Source organism: Passer montanus, unplaced genomic scaffold, assembly GCF_014805655.1.
Source record: "Passer montanus isolate IOZ18808 unplaced genomic scaffold, ASM1480565v1 scaffold17, whole genome shotgun sequence".
NCBI lineage: Eukaryota > Metazoa > Chordata > Aves > Passeriformes > Passeridae > Passer > Passer montanus.
Window position 1 is genome coordinate 1810456 of NW_024364270.1, and position 13833 is coordinate 1824288.

At 42.1% G+C, this 13833-nt stretch overlaps 1 protein-coding gene across 1 annotated transcript; it reads right to left on the reverse strand.

The window, feature by feature from the left end:
* Nucleotides 1-804: 804 nt before the first annotated feature.
* IL22 (interleukin 22) lies at nucleotides 805-2904 on the reverse strand. The gene is made up of 5 exons (XM_039704214.1): nucleotides 2710-2904; nucleotides 1856-1921; nucleotides 1617-1760; nucleotides 1338-1403; nucleotides 805-918 (listed from the first exon to the last, which is right to left on the reverse strand). The coding sequence occupies exons 1-5, from the start codon at nucleotides 2902-2904 to the stop codon at nucleotides 805-807; spliced, it is 585 nt and encodes a 194-aa protein (XP_039560148.1).
* Between the last annotated feature and the right edge of the window lie 10929 nt (nucleotides 2905-13833).

Below are 13833 nucleotides of genomic sequence, written 5' to 3' on the forward strand. Positions count from 1 at the left end.
GGTGAAGCAGCATAGCCCCAGGCAGAGCTTGCATCTTTTCTGTGCCCAAGAATACAGACACTAGTCCAGCAGCTCCACAGGTGCAACGTGTGTCATCTCCCTTGTGTTTGAAGAAAAGACAAAAAACTCTACAAATGGCAATGTTTGAGGACCAAAATATTTATTATAATAAATTAAAGTGCAAGCATTTATAAAACGTTGCATCTGCATATAAATATTACACAGCAGTGTCAATTTCTGGTAAAGCTTCATAAATACATTTCCTTGGATATTTTTCAATTAATCTATATAAATAAAAGTATTGTATAATTATTACCTTAAAATAAGTTACCATTAAATACAAATGAATAAAATTACTTCTGAAATAGTCTGAAATACTAACTTTTCAGTTAAAGGTCAGAAGAGGGCAACATATGCAAGAGACATTTGCAACAAGGAGACTCAAAACATCCTGGCTAAAACATCACATCAAAACATCACTGCCTTAAACAAAGCTGATTCATAGGTGTTAAATTTCAGTGTATAAAAGACAGAAATTCCTCATTCCTGTGGAGACAAGGAGGACAGAACAGTGCTTTTATAAATAACTAATGCCCTGTGTTGCAGTCAAGAGGCAATGTCCTGGAGTTTTCATTTTCAAAGAAGACAACAATATGCATCCTGTCTCTGCCCACTTAGTTTGGTAGTTTTGACACAAGTGAAAAATAAATTGCATCTGGAGGGAATGGAAATGGTTGCAGCTAATCAATTTGAGTTATTGCAAAATCTGCAGAGACATCTCTTCAAGCCTGATCCAGAATTTTTTCAGTTTTTCTTCTTGTTCCCTCCCTTCTTTGGGGCATCAGTACAGGCATTTTCCATGTAGTCAAACAGTAAATCCAGCTCTCCAATAGCTTTAGTCTTTCCATTTTCTCCCAACTAGAAAAGAGCAGAATGCAAATCTTAGCAACTAGTTGTTTTGGGTTTTTTTGAAAATTGAAATTAGGATTGTCACAGAAACTGAATCTATAATTTACTTTCCTAATTCTGTTACACAGTTTAGTGTCATTATATCATAAGATATAAACTAATTTGTTCAAATCTAGACTAGTATATAAGTTTCCTGAAACCTAGTTTCTTTTAAGGTTTAAATTACCATAGCATTTGCAGAGAGCTAAAAGGACAAATGAGGGAGGGCTAGAAGAGGAAATATCAGTAATCTATCACAATCATTTAATGCCCTTGTAGGCTTTACATCCTAAATAATCTCGAGTTTATTTCTTAATTAGGTCAGCCTTAATCCAGCTAAAGGACTGGGGTTTGAAACTGCTCCTGCTAAATGTTTGAGGAAAATGTACCTGTTCCATTTTGCTCTTCATTTGTTCCAGGTTTTTTTCAATGTGGTCTCTCTTTCCTGAGAATTGCTAAAAGAAAGGAAACACCCAGACATAAGATGGACAGCTATATGCAACGATGTACTATTTTTTTTCTTTTTCACACCTTTCTATTAACTCTGACTTTCATATCTTTGATCTGAGGTTTCCTTTCATATCACTGCCTTTTGCCACTGCTTGTAGCATTCTGAGATTTAGGAGCAGCGATGAGAGTCGTAGGGAAATAAACCCAGTGTTACTCACACAACTGCTCAGCTCTGAGGCCAGGGATGCCAAGAACTGTGCCACCTCCTCAACATGAGGGTACTGGGTCTTGACTTCAGTGAGGAGAACATCTTTCACTACAAGCTCCACAACCCTCTTCATCATGTAGCAGCGGTTGTTTTCCTATGTATGAAAGTAAGAGGTCGTGTTAAATCAAGGCAAGAGATTATAAGTGCTGCAGAGGGATGAAAAGAGCAGACTCCTCATGTGAGGCTTACCCTGATGTTAACAAAGAGCTGCTGCCCAATCAATCTGTTGTCCGTGTCCTTGTCTGAGGCACTGGCCTGAGAGGAAAGAAAGGAAGTGTCAGGTGGTGATGGGAACCTTACTTAAAAATTAATGATAAACCCAGAAGTTTTCATCAGCAATGAAAGTGCAGGTGAAATGAGGGAATGGACACCACAGTCTGTTACAGATAGATAAGCTTGGACATCGTGTCTGTTTCTCCCCTCAGCTGGGTGAGATTCAAGGTCAGAATCACAGGAAAATAAATAAGCTGAGGTCTGAACTCGTATCCCCCACCTAAAAGTCAGAAGTCGTCGTGGTTATGGTGACTAAACCAGATACTGCAGGTGGCCGACCTCACAGTGGCCCACAGCGCTGCTGGGAGGTGCTCAGTGGTGCACACCCAGGGAGACCCACCCGTGGCAAAAGCAGCCAGGAAACCTGCCCTAGCAGAGCGCTGGAGGACGCCTGAGCATCTGCTTGGCATGACTGGAGTCATGGACAGGGCCAGCTCCAAATGGCCTGAGCAAACTGAGAAATTTAATGTCATATTTCACAATTTACCCACTTCGGCAGCAGCTGCTTGAAAAGAAGCAGCTGTGCTGTTCCAGGGGCTGCCTTTCCCCTGGGGAGCAGCAGGAGGAGAGGCAGCAGCTTCCCCTGGCTACACAGCCAGCAGGCAATAGACCTGCTCCACACACCCAAACTCTGCCTTAACTGCAAATCCTAGGTTTGTTTGGTTTTTTTCTGGAGAAAAGCAGGGGAAAGAGGGAGAATGCCAAAGACTAGAAGTCACAGAGGAGTAGGTGCTCAGACCCCACCATGAAGAGCACACGGGTGACTGTACCATTTTCGCCAGGGTGTAGGTGCGATTCCTGATGTAGGGCTGCTGGAAGTTGATCTTCCTGAGCCTGCAGGCATGATGGGCGGTGGAAGCCCCTTTCAGAGGCAGAGAGCTGGTGAGAAGAAGAGGGAGACAGCAACAGCAGCAGAAGAAAACCCATCCTGGGAAGCTCTTGGCCAAGGTGTGCAGGGAGGCCATGTCTCAGAGTCTGGAGTTGTCCGTCCCAGCGGGCTCAGCACTGGTGTGGGGAGGGAAGGCAGCGTTAGCACCAAGGAGAGCGGGTGAAGCAAAGTGAGAGCAGCACGAGGGCTGCAAGCCTTACCTTTGCTGTGATTCTTGATGTGCTCTGCAGGAGGTGAGCTGCACCTTATATAGGGCCACCAACATCTCTCTCAGCTTTTTTTTTTGGAGTACTGGTGGTAAAATAAAAATGACATCAGCAAGTCTCTTACTTTCCAGTATCCTCTTCTGAGAACTACCTAACCACTTCAAAACCCACAAATACAACTTCAAGGCCATCACAGACTTTAGTTTCCTATAAAAAAAACCAAATATTAATGTGGGGCAATGCAGGGGCTTTTACCAGGGTAGGAATCCTGAATACTTTTTGCATAAAAAATATTTGAGAATTGCATGAGTTTGTGCCTCCTGTCCTTATTATAATGCGCTTACTTGATTGATAATTTGATGGCACAAAACCATCACATTTTCTGTGGTACAACACTGGTTTCACTGCTGCTGACTGGTGCACACAAGTGATCAGAGGCTGTATCGGAACCAAAGCACTGACCACCTGTGGCTCCTACCCTGAAAATACCCTTCCCCACACAGGGGCCACTGGAGTCACCGGCCATCTGCACACCACTGTGCAATCCCCTCTGAGGGATCAGAAACTGTGCATTTTTCACATGCCTGATTTCCAAATTCCCTTTTTCAAAAATACTATCTGCATTTAAGGCTGTAATCAGGTATAATGACCAGAGCTGCAGTCATGTATCTATCCAGGTGATTCCCATGTTCCTAGGGCTCTTCTGCTAACATGCAGGCAGTGCTGCACCTTCAGTCTGAAATACCATGCAGTGTTCCAAACGGGTTACTGCACTCTTTAGGCAGTAATTTGCAATCCATCTATAAACAGTAATGCATGAGAACACAGAACTGGTACAAATGTAAACTCCTGGTTTTCTAATACCCACAAGGTACACAGGTGACAAACAGGAGAAAACAGATCTGGAAAACCAAGGCTTCAGCTCTGCCTCTGAGAGTGGTTATCTGAGATCCCTGAGGGTGGGCATCTGTCTGGTTGGGCTCCATTCTTTTTGACTCAAGCTCTCAGGACAAGAGCCATTATCAACACAACCTCATGGTCTGAAATGCCCAGATCTTTTTCTTACACCTGAAAGGAAGCAGTTAAAGGCTGAGTGGAACGAGGTTTGTTTTTTAGCCTCCTCTGATGCCTCTGCAGCATGAATTTATCCCTCCATGTCTCAGTCCTGCCTCAGTTGCCCTTAAATACCTGCTACATCAGCATTGCACAGATCTGTGCCCTTGCAGCTGCGCCCTGGAGCCATCATCACCACCTCCTTTGCCATGCCCCTCTTAGGTACCAGCCTCCAACAGCATCGTGACTGCAGCTGGCAGCAGAAACTGAGTCTGGACTCAAGAGTGTCAACAGTCTAGTTCACACCCAAATGTACCACAAGGCTATTCAAGAATATGTATTTCAGCTGGAACTCTTATATTTCATGTAATAGTTCCAGTGGGGGTACAGATTAATGAGAAGGTGAAAGGCTGAGTTTTAGATTACCAAAGGACAGATGGTAAAGACCAAACTGGGAGAATCCTGATGGATAGGCTGCTTTGAAGTATTGACCCTCCCTGAAATGCATTCCCACTAACTCCTCCCCAGGTGTTAAACACAGTCTGACAACCAAAGTCTGCTTCTAACTGAGGGTTCTCCACCAGCTCATCCATCAGAACTGAAGTCCCATACCCACAACAGGAGCTGTGGACAGGCATTCAGACCCCTTGTCCTCTTGTCCTTCTGGCAGATGTTACCTCTCCATCCCTTTGGTCACCCACTCATCAGACACAGATCCAGCTTGCCCGACCTCTTTTTGTGGCTCCAACCCCATGGAAAGGGTGCATGACCTAAGCAGCTGCTGTGCCACACCCATCAGTTCAAACCACTGTGAGGAGCACACCTCGACCCTTGTCCTGATGGATATTTAAACAAAATCAGGCAGATTAATGAGCAATTAGATGCTGAATTTTACTTCTGCCCTTTCTTATGCAGTAATTACAGGATCTCTTCTGTCTTTTATTTGAAGCCATACACTGGGACATACCTATTTTCTTAGAAAACCTTAAGTTAGCTTCCCATCTGTATTGTTAGCCATCTCAGCCATGCTACTTTTTGGGTTTGCCATTATGTCCTCCTTCTGAGGCTGTTTCAGTTTTTCAGTTTACCTTGCTATTTTCCAGACACTAAGATGCTGAAATGCATATTTCAAGTTTATCAATTCATGTTTTGCAAATTCTGGTTTTATTACATTCCTAATGCTTTTGCATTATTTACCCTTTTTTTAGCAGTTGTGAGTTATAAGTATCTTTCATCCCTCTGGCTTACTCTGAGTATGCTCCAGCTCAAAGGCAAACAGGCAAGATGTTACTGGACACTAACACAGCAGACTTTACATTTCCCATGTTAATCAGATCATTCCTGACCTCTTCCCAGGACTGTTGGTCCTGGATGTACCACAGAGCTATGGTGTAGCTACAGTCATGGCTTCAGTGTTTCCTTGTAACACATCAAAAGGATTTCTTTGGAAGTGGAAACATGCCTCCCATTCCCAGAGTCTTGTTATGAGATTGTATTGAACAAAGACTAGACACAGTTACCACCTCTTTTCACTGGCTCACCACACCCTGGATGGGAGATACACACCCAGCGATGCATCCCATGGAAAGATGGGGCTGAAAACCTGTGCTAGTGCTCCAGGATCTGACTCCAGTCCCCAGCTGAAGTCCAGAAGAGACTTTCTGTATTTTCTGCTACATTTCAGGAAGGGTTTATTTTTATTCTTGTTCGAGGAGGAAATACAATAGACTTCTCAAAAACAAGGTCTTGAACCATCACTTAGGGTGAGCCTCAGGGAAATTGCTTGGTTAGATTCCCCTTCTCAAATGGGCTACCCTGAACTGCACGAGAGATCAGTGGAAGGAAATCTGCCTTTCCTTTAAAATATGGTACTCTGGATAAAACCATCACTGGAGGGTCTTGCTTTGTGGAGAAAGAGTAAACTGGACAAAATGCATCTGAAAAATGAGGGGGAAGTATTTTCCCTCTCTTATTTCATAATTTTTAATATGTTTAATAATATTTTTAATATTTAAGGCTAGTAGCACTGTTTAAATATGAAACTCTTACAAGAAACTATATGTCCTCTGCTTTCATTTTAATTAAAGATCTTTAATCTTCTAAAAAGTACTCTCTGCATTTTTTTCAAATATAATTATTTAAGAAAATTATTTTGAAATTGCTCACAGGTCACTTTTTCTCCCTGGTACCATCCCAAGAGTTAAGTGTCTATCATATCATTTAACTCATCTATAACTTTTCGAAGTCTAGAAACTTCCCTAATTCATTAAGAAACCATAGTGGTAAATGTTCTCGACAATGACTTGCTGACCCATTTTGAAGATAGAGAATTTTTTGAGGAGGACTGGAACTCTGCATCACATCTGCTTCTAAAGCCACAGACACTTCCTTCTGACTTTGAATGAGGTCACAGGTGAGCAGCCAATACTGTACTTTGATGTTCAGCTGCCATGTGTCAGCAGCAACATGCTAGCATGCAGGAATTCTCGTGAGCTTTGGTACATTTTCAACCAGCCAGGATTATATTGCATTATTGGAAATGTCAGGACTGGCCACTGGGCTAGAAACACTGTCAGGAGTGGGCACGTGAAAAAGTGAGCCTGTGTACTCTGCTCTTGGATCTTTTATTTGGCGATGAGATTCTCCCCCCTTAAACCCTTGTATGAATGGGCCATAGACCATGTAACACCTAAAACTCAATCTCAGATTTGAGGTCACACTCATCCCCTCATTTTGCTCCAGCTCATTTGTGAAGCACTCAGCTGTCACATCCATTTAATCTCAGTCCTTCTCTGCTTTTGCCCAGACTTTCAAACTTCCAAAGATTAAAGTAGACTATAAAATTCTTTCAGCTCAAGCTCCAGTAAACTTATTTTAATCAACTCTCTGCCCAGCAATGAAAACCTCAGTAATGGAAATAAATTCTTCCTTACAAAACTTGAAAATAAGCTTTCCTGCAATCCAACCATTCCTTATGGAAACCTAGTACACAGGCAAATGTCTTCTGGGCACAATCATTAGCAATGGCAGCAGGGATTCAATTTCTACAGAGGAAATTGTGCCAATACAGAGACTGGGAGAGGACATTATCTTTACCATTATATTTTTGCTTGATTTTTTTTATTTGTGTGTGTGTGTGTTTTGTTTGTTTGCTTGTTTGGGTTTTGTGTGTGTGTTTTTTGAGTGTTGGGAGTGTTTTTGTTGTTGTTGTTGTTGTTTTTTGTTGTTTCTTTATAGGTTTAATGTCATGTAAGAAACTGTGAGTCCTTTCGAAGAAGAAGGAATAGCATCAATAAAATTGCTTAGCCTGGGAATATGAGGTGATTGGAAAAGACTGGAGACAGCTCTCAGCACAGGCACTGCTGACTCAGGGGTTTTGCTGAGGCTGGGCGATTTCCTACCTTTCCTGGCTGTAACACTTTGGTAACACAGAGTAGTAACACATTTCCTCTAACAGTAACACTTTGGCTTTTATATCTGATCTTTCATCAAAGATCTTTGTCTCTGACCTTCACTTGGTTTTGTTACATAATTTTTGGGTCTCCTAAGGATAAGATGCTATATCATAAAGCTGATATTTCATATCATAAAACATCCAAGACGAGGGGAAGTCATTGTCTCAATTTTAAATTACGTTCTGGGGGGGAAAAAAAAAACAAACCAAAACCAACAAAACAAAAATCACAGCCATACACACACAAAACAAACCCGACCAAAACAAACAAACACACAACAAATCCCCTCTGTTTTAAATAACTTTATTCTCAAAAACTTTCATATAGTGGAGATACAAAAGAAAGCAACCTAGAAATACGTTGAGACAACACTATATTGCTGCTACCAATGTTCTTAATTTGTTAATACCATGTTATTACCAGGATCACCAAGGTGGTAATTTCTACAGCAGTCCCTAAATGATTAATTAATACAAAAACAACAAAAAAACCACCCTGTGTCAATGTAACTGCAATAGATGCCAGTCCAGCTTCTTAGAATAGAAGCCAGTCTTGCTTCTTCAGAAAACTCCTGCCAACATCAGTAAAACATAAAGAAGTTCTAATAAGACTTATCAACAGCAGCCAACACTCAGTTCACACAGAGGGAAAGAAGAGAATTGAGACCATGTCAGTGCACACAGCCTCACAGCACCAAAGGCACCACTATTAACCCTTTCCACCAGACAGCAACTCTTAATTCAGCCTGTAAAGTCACAAACATATTATAAGACTATCACTTTATATAGTGACCTACATGTGTCCAACTATGTCTTGCAAACAGTCAGATCAGGTGAAATGAAACTTTTGAGCTTCCTGTTAATGTGTGGTGTGGTTGCACAGCCATGACTCAGTAACATGATGAAGTGGAATTAATGACATACTGTAGCTCAAAGAAAACCACTCTAAATGGGAACAGAATTTTGCAAACTGGCTTATAATTCAAAATCCAGTACTAAACAGTTACTCAGGTTAAGAAATAGCCCCAGCACCTTGGCTGACCAAGTACTAGCAGTTTTATCATGTAACAGATTAATTACATGAAGCCATTTTGAAGGGAAGCAATGCTATTTAAGGCAAAGCACTTGTACCCAGACATTGCCCATACACCAGCACTTCCCCTGACACTCTGAGCTCAGCACCTCTGAGAGTGAGCCCCTGGCAGCTCAGTTATTCACTACAGCAGAGCCATTAGAGAAGGTGACAGCTCTCATGCCGCTAACAGCAGCTTTCCAACTTGTGTCCATCCCCAGGAAGCCAACAGCCCCTGCCCCAGCCCTTCCCCAGATCAGGGTTCCACAGACTGCTATTGACAATTCCCCAAGAGAGTTCTGTGACTCAATGAGTTTCCTCTTAGAAGAGAAACATTGTCAAGAATGTGAGATTTACGGGGCCAGAAAAAATAGCTACAGCATAGGGATTATGATGCTGTTTTCCTGGGTTATCTGTTTTTAGCTATGTGTCGTGTAAGCTAAAATACACAAATAGGCTGGAGCCAGATTCCTACTGGAAACACAAATAAGCATTCCTCACGAGAGCACCATTCTGGGAACTCATAGGCCCACTCTAGCTGGGGGAGCACTGAGCCTCAGCAGGTTTCCCAAGTGCACTCAGACAACCTTGCAAGACCTGGGCACCCAGTTCTTCAGAGCAGAGTGCATCTGCAGGTTAAGTTTATGTGTCACAACAAGCCAGTAAGCAGAAAGGGGCCTAGAAAGGAGAAATCCAAAAGTACATGCTTTCTGGATCTTGCCAGCCATTTCTATTGTAATTCACAACCTAAAGTAGGTGCTTTGGAGACATCCCAGCACATGACAGTATTACACAAAGACACCTTGAGTTTCAGAAAAAATTATACATGTATATATACATATGTACACACAGCTGAGATTTAATCACAGCCAGAACAAAGCCCCACTCAGACACTCACCCACTTCCCCTGGAATGGGATGAGGAAGAGATTCAGAAGAACAAAAGTAAGAAAACCTGTGGGTTGAGATAAAGACAGTTTAATAGTAAAGCAAAATCCACAGAGGAGCAAAGCAAAATGAGCAATTCATTCACCAGTTCCCATGGGCAGGCAGGTGCCCAGCCCCAGGAAAGCAGGACTCCATCACACATAATGGTCACTTTGGAAGAAAAACACCATCACTCAGAACATCTCCCTACTTCCTTCCTCTTCCCCAGCTTTATATGCTGAGTGTGACACCACATGGTGTGGGATATGCCCTTGGTCAGTTGGTGTCAGCTGTCCTGGCTGTGTCCCCTCCCAACTTCTTGTACACCCTCAGCTTACATGTTAATGGAATAGGGCGAGGAGCAGAAAAGGTCTTGATCTTGTGCCCAGCAATAAAGAAAACACCTCTGTGTTATCAACATTATCTTCAGCACAATTTCAAAACAGATCCCCATACTAGCTACTATGGAAAAAAATAACTGTTCCAGTACACACACACATATGTATGCATAGACAGAGAGTATATGTGTATATCAGAATTAAACACAGTTAAAAGGAAAAACTCTGAGGTCCACTTGAAACCTTTACAGGCTTAGCTTAGTTACCTTGGCATAAGGTTACCTGGCATATATATAATGCCAGTCACATTTACAAAGCTGACATGCTTTACTAGAAAACATTATCATGACCTCTGAAGAAAGTGGGCAGTAAGAAGCTTGAGTTGTTCTTTGCACCCTCCACTGAAGAACCGTCAACGCTAAGCAGGATCTGCTGCCCCGGCTGTACCACCCAACTCTCCCTGCAAAGAGCAAGCTCTTGGCAAATGAGTGCTCTTGCTCTTACACTTTTAACAGAGCCCCACGAATGCAACGAGCGATCCAACAGAAGCTGTGAAAGCTGTATGCAAACCAGGCCTCGCTTGCTTTCCCAAAGGACAGCCAGTCTTCACACCAAGCTCGTGCAGTTCTCAGTCCTCCACCCTAACTTGGCACCACCCAGGAACACCAAGTGCTATCCTTCAGTTTCCCAGGCACAGCACATTTGACATGCCAAGTTCAGGCTTCCTCAGTCACTCCACAAGCTTCTCTAGGACACAGCCTGCGAAAGAGAAACCTCACAAGGTCAGCTTACGTCCCACACAGATGAACTGTAGGAAATATTAGTATATTTAGAAAGTTCATTCACATTTCTACATGGAACTCCAGATGTCCAACACAATACAAAAATTGAATCGAAAAGCAAACCCAAACTTGGATTACCATGGAACTGGAGTTCTCTTCTTACCTACCATCCACTGATTGCTCTTCAGGTTTCACTTTTGGTGTGATGAGTGCTATTGTGATTAATACTTTCCCACTGGGTTCCAGTGCACAAAAAACCAAAGAAACAACTCCATAACTAAAAGTTAACTACAGCTCCACCATGCTATTCTCTCTTCCCCAGGCTCTGGACTGCAAAGGTCTGAATAATTGCTAGAATCAAGACATTAATTTTAGGCCACTGACAATTAAAATAACTGTTTGGCTTGTTCTCTTTATCACACAATTGTGTGCATCTAGGCAAAGAAACCATTTTTCTTCAGGCTTCAGTAAAAATTAGTCAACTAGGTCACAGCAAAACTTCCACGTGCATCAAATAGAGATGGGGCTCTTTGCTGACAAATTTTACCACATAGTTAAGAATTGCTGCGCCACCAGAACATTAGGTGTCAGCTCAGCCTTGCAGAGCAGGAAGGTAGAATCAATCAATATTTGACCAATTTACTGTGTGCTTATTTGCATCATGCAAATAAGCACACAGTAAATTGGTCAAAGAAGCTGTGCTTCCTACACCATCTCCAAGTACTACAGATTTGCTCATTGAGTATTATGGATTTGGAAATCCCTTTTTCTTCCACTGTTATCTGCCAGAGAACAATGACACCAACATATTAGTACCTGGGCTCCAAGAATTTCTGAGTGAAGAAGAAAGCTGGTGGATGGTAAATAATTTCACTTCCTTTCACTTTACTGCAACACACACTGGGTTTTGAGCTGTGGCCCTTGTGAGCAGAGAGGAACTCCAGCTACCTGACACTGGTGAAGCCAAACTTGTTTTCAGAAGGTTGTTGTCACACAGGAACCCATCAGCAATACAGTAGATGTGGATGTATTAATCCAAAAAGGCCGAAAAACCCCTATACAACATACTCACATTGATTAAAGTATCACTAGAAGACTACTTACTGAGTGGCTTTGTGACTAAATTCATACTGTATATGCAAAACCAGTTAGAGATCAGAGAGTAAGCTGAGTTGGAAGGGACCCACAAGGATCATCACCAAGTCCAACTCCTGGTCCTGCACAGTACCATGCCCAAGTCACTCCATAATGCTCTCACTCAATGGAGAGCATTGTCCAAATGACTCAGACAGGTTTGGTGCTGTGACCACTGCCCTGGGGAGCCTGTTCCAGTGCCCAAACACCCTCTGGATGAAGAACCTTTTTAATTATATCCAACCTAAACCTCCCCTGACACATCCTTAGGCCACTCCCTTGGGTCCTCTCACTGGGCACCACATTGAAGAGATCAGTGTCTGCCCCTCCTCTTCCCCTCATAAGGATGTTGCAGACTGCAATGAGGTCTCCCCTCACCTCCCTTGACCAGTGGTGACAAGTTTGGAACAGCAGCTGAAGACATTCAACACTTACTGACTGGGTTAGTTATTACTGTGCTGGTTTTGTAAATCCTGACCTTGAGTTGACAAGCTCACAAGGTTGTTTATTCCTGAGATATATCTCCTATTGGCAACTGCCTTCCTCCTTATTTTTCTAAAGTTTCCTTGATAGAAAACAATACGCATTCAGTGCACAGCACACACTTGTAATTCTTAATAAAGGGTGCTCTCTTGAACATTTTTTCCACGTTTGGCTTGCTTGAAAGCACAACAGGAAATATGTTTGAGGGCTGGTCTGAAATATTTAGAAAAACCAAAATTCCTCTTGAACAACAATAGCAGAGAACAGGCATAAAGAATTTTACATCTGCTTTGAAGACTACAGAACACAATTCAGAAGCTTCGCACTAGCATAACTCAAGGTATTTTGTCTACACTTTCCTTTGAAAACTTCTGTCCAAAAGTAATTCAATTAGAACATTTCAGACAAATACTAAAAGTTGTTTAGACGGGAAATAATGTCCAGTGATGTGTGAGACACCATAAACTTTCATTCTAACATCTAAATTGGTGTGTACTGCTATGCAACAAAAATGTCTCCCTCCTTTACCATACCTATTCTTCCCCTGGCAGAAATCAATACACACGTACCATACTGCACACATCTAACAATCTATGAGCTACCTCAGGTGTACCACACTCACCTGTACTGGTGTACAGACAACACTGTAAGCAAAACTGGCACACATGCTGTTACAGTATTTACCACTTACAGGCCTCAAAATCAGACCTGCACAAAAACTCCTGACAGAGCTGTCAGATAGCCAGGAAAACTAGGCAAACATAGAAAAACAAAGAAAGAGGACACAGTTCATAAAAGTCAATTAACAGGTATCACAGAGAAATAACAGATGATGAGAGCTCTTGGCCAGGAAAACAAGAACATGTTGATATGAATAATGTAGATAGGTACTGCAAAATCAATGCACACACACCACAGTTACACACCATCCCAAACAAAAATATTTCCCCTTTTAGCCCATTAAGTTTTCCACTTAGTTTGCTCTAAAATTTCCATTTTTGTTTCCTCTAAAATCATCATTTTAGAGGAATAATGGAAATTTTCACGAACGCTGTTGCACATTTTCCCTTTCAGTAGAAATTTTATGACCAATTATAACTTACACATTAAGTGCACACCACAGAACAATCCCAGAAGCCCTTGAGATAAAATAAAATACCTTGATTTGTTTCAAACAACTCAGCTGGGAGGAAGCCACTGTAACATACAATTTGTGGAAGAAGCGAACATCCCTTTCTAACATCATCAATACTGGACAGCACTCATTCACTCACTCTTTAAATCATGGGACTGACCCTTTGGGCATTGCAGCCTTTTCCAGCCTGTGTAGCACCCATCTGCTTCGACTCACCATTTAAAATACCTGTAGTCAGTTGTGATTTCTAGTGTCAACATATCTAGTGTCAATAAATTAGTCTTTCTGAAGATCAGCTCTGAGGTAACATCTTGTCTTTCTTAAGACTACAGATATTTGAGCTGAACAGGTGAAGCAGAGAACTAAACAGGGAAGTGCCAATGTAATAGGCTCTGCCAAATTATCCAGCATAACTTAAATAG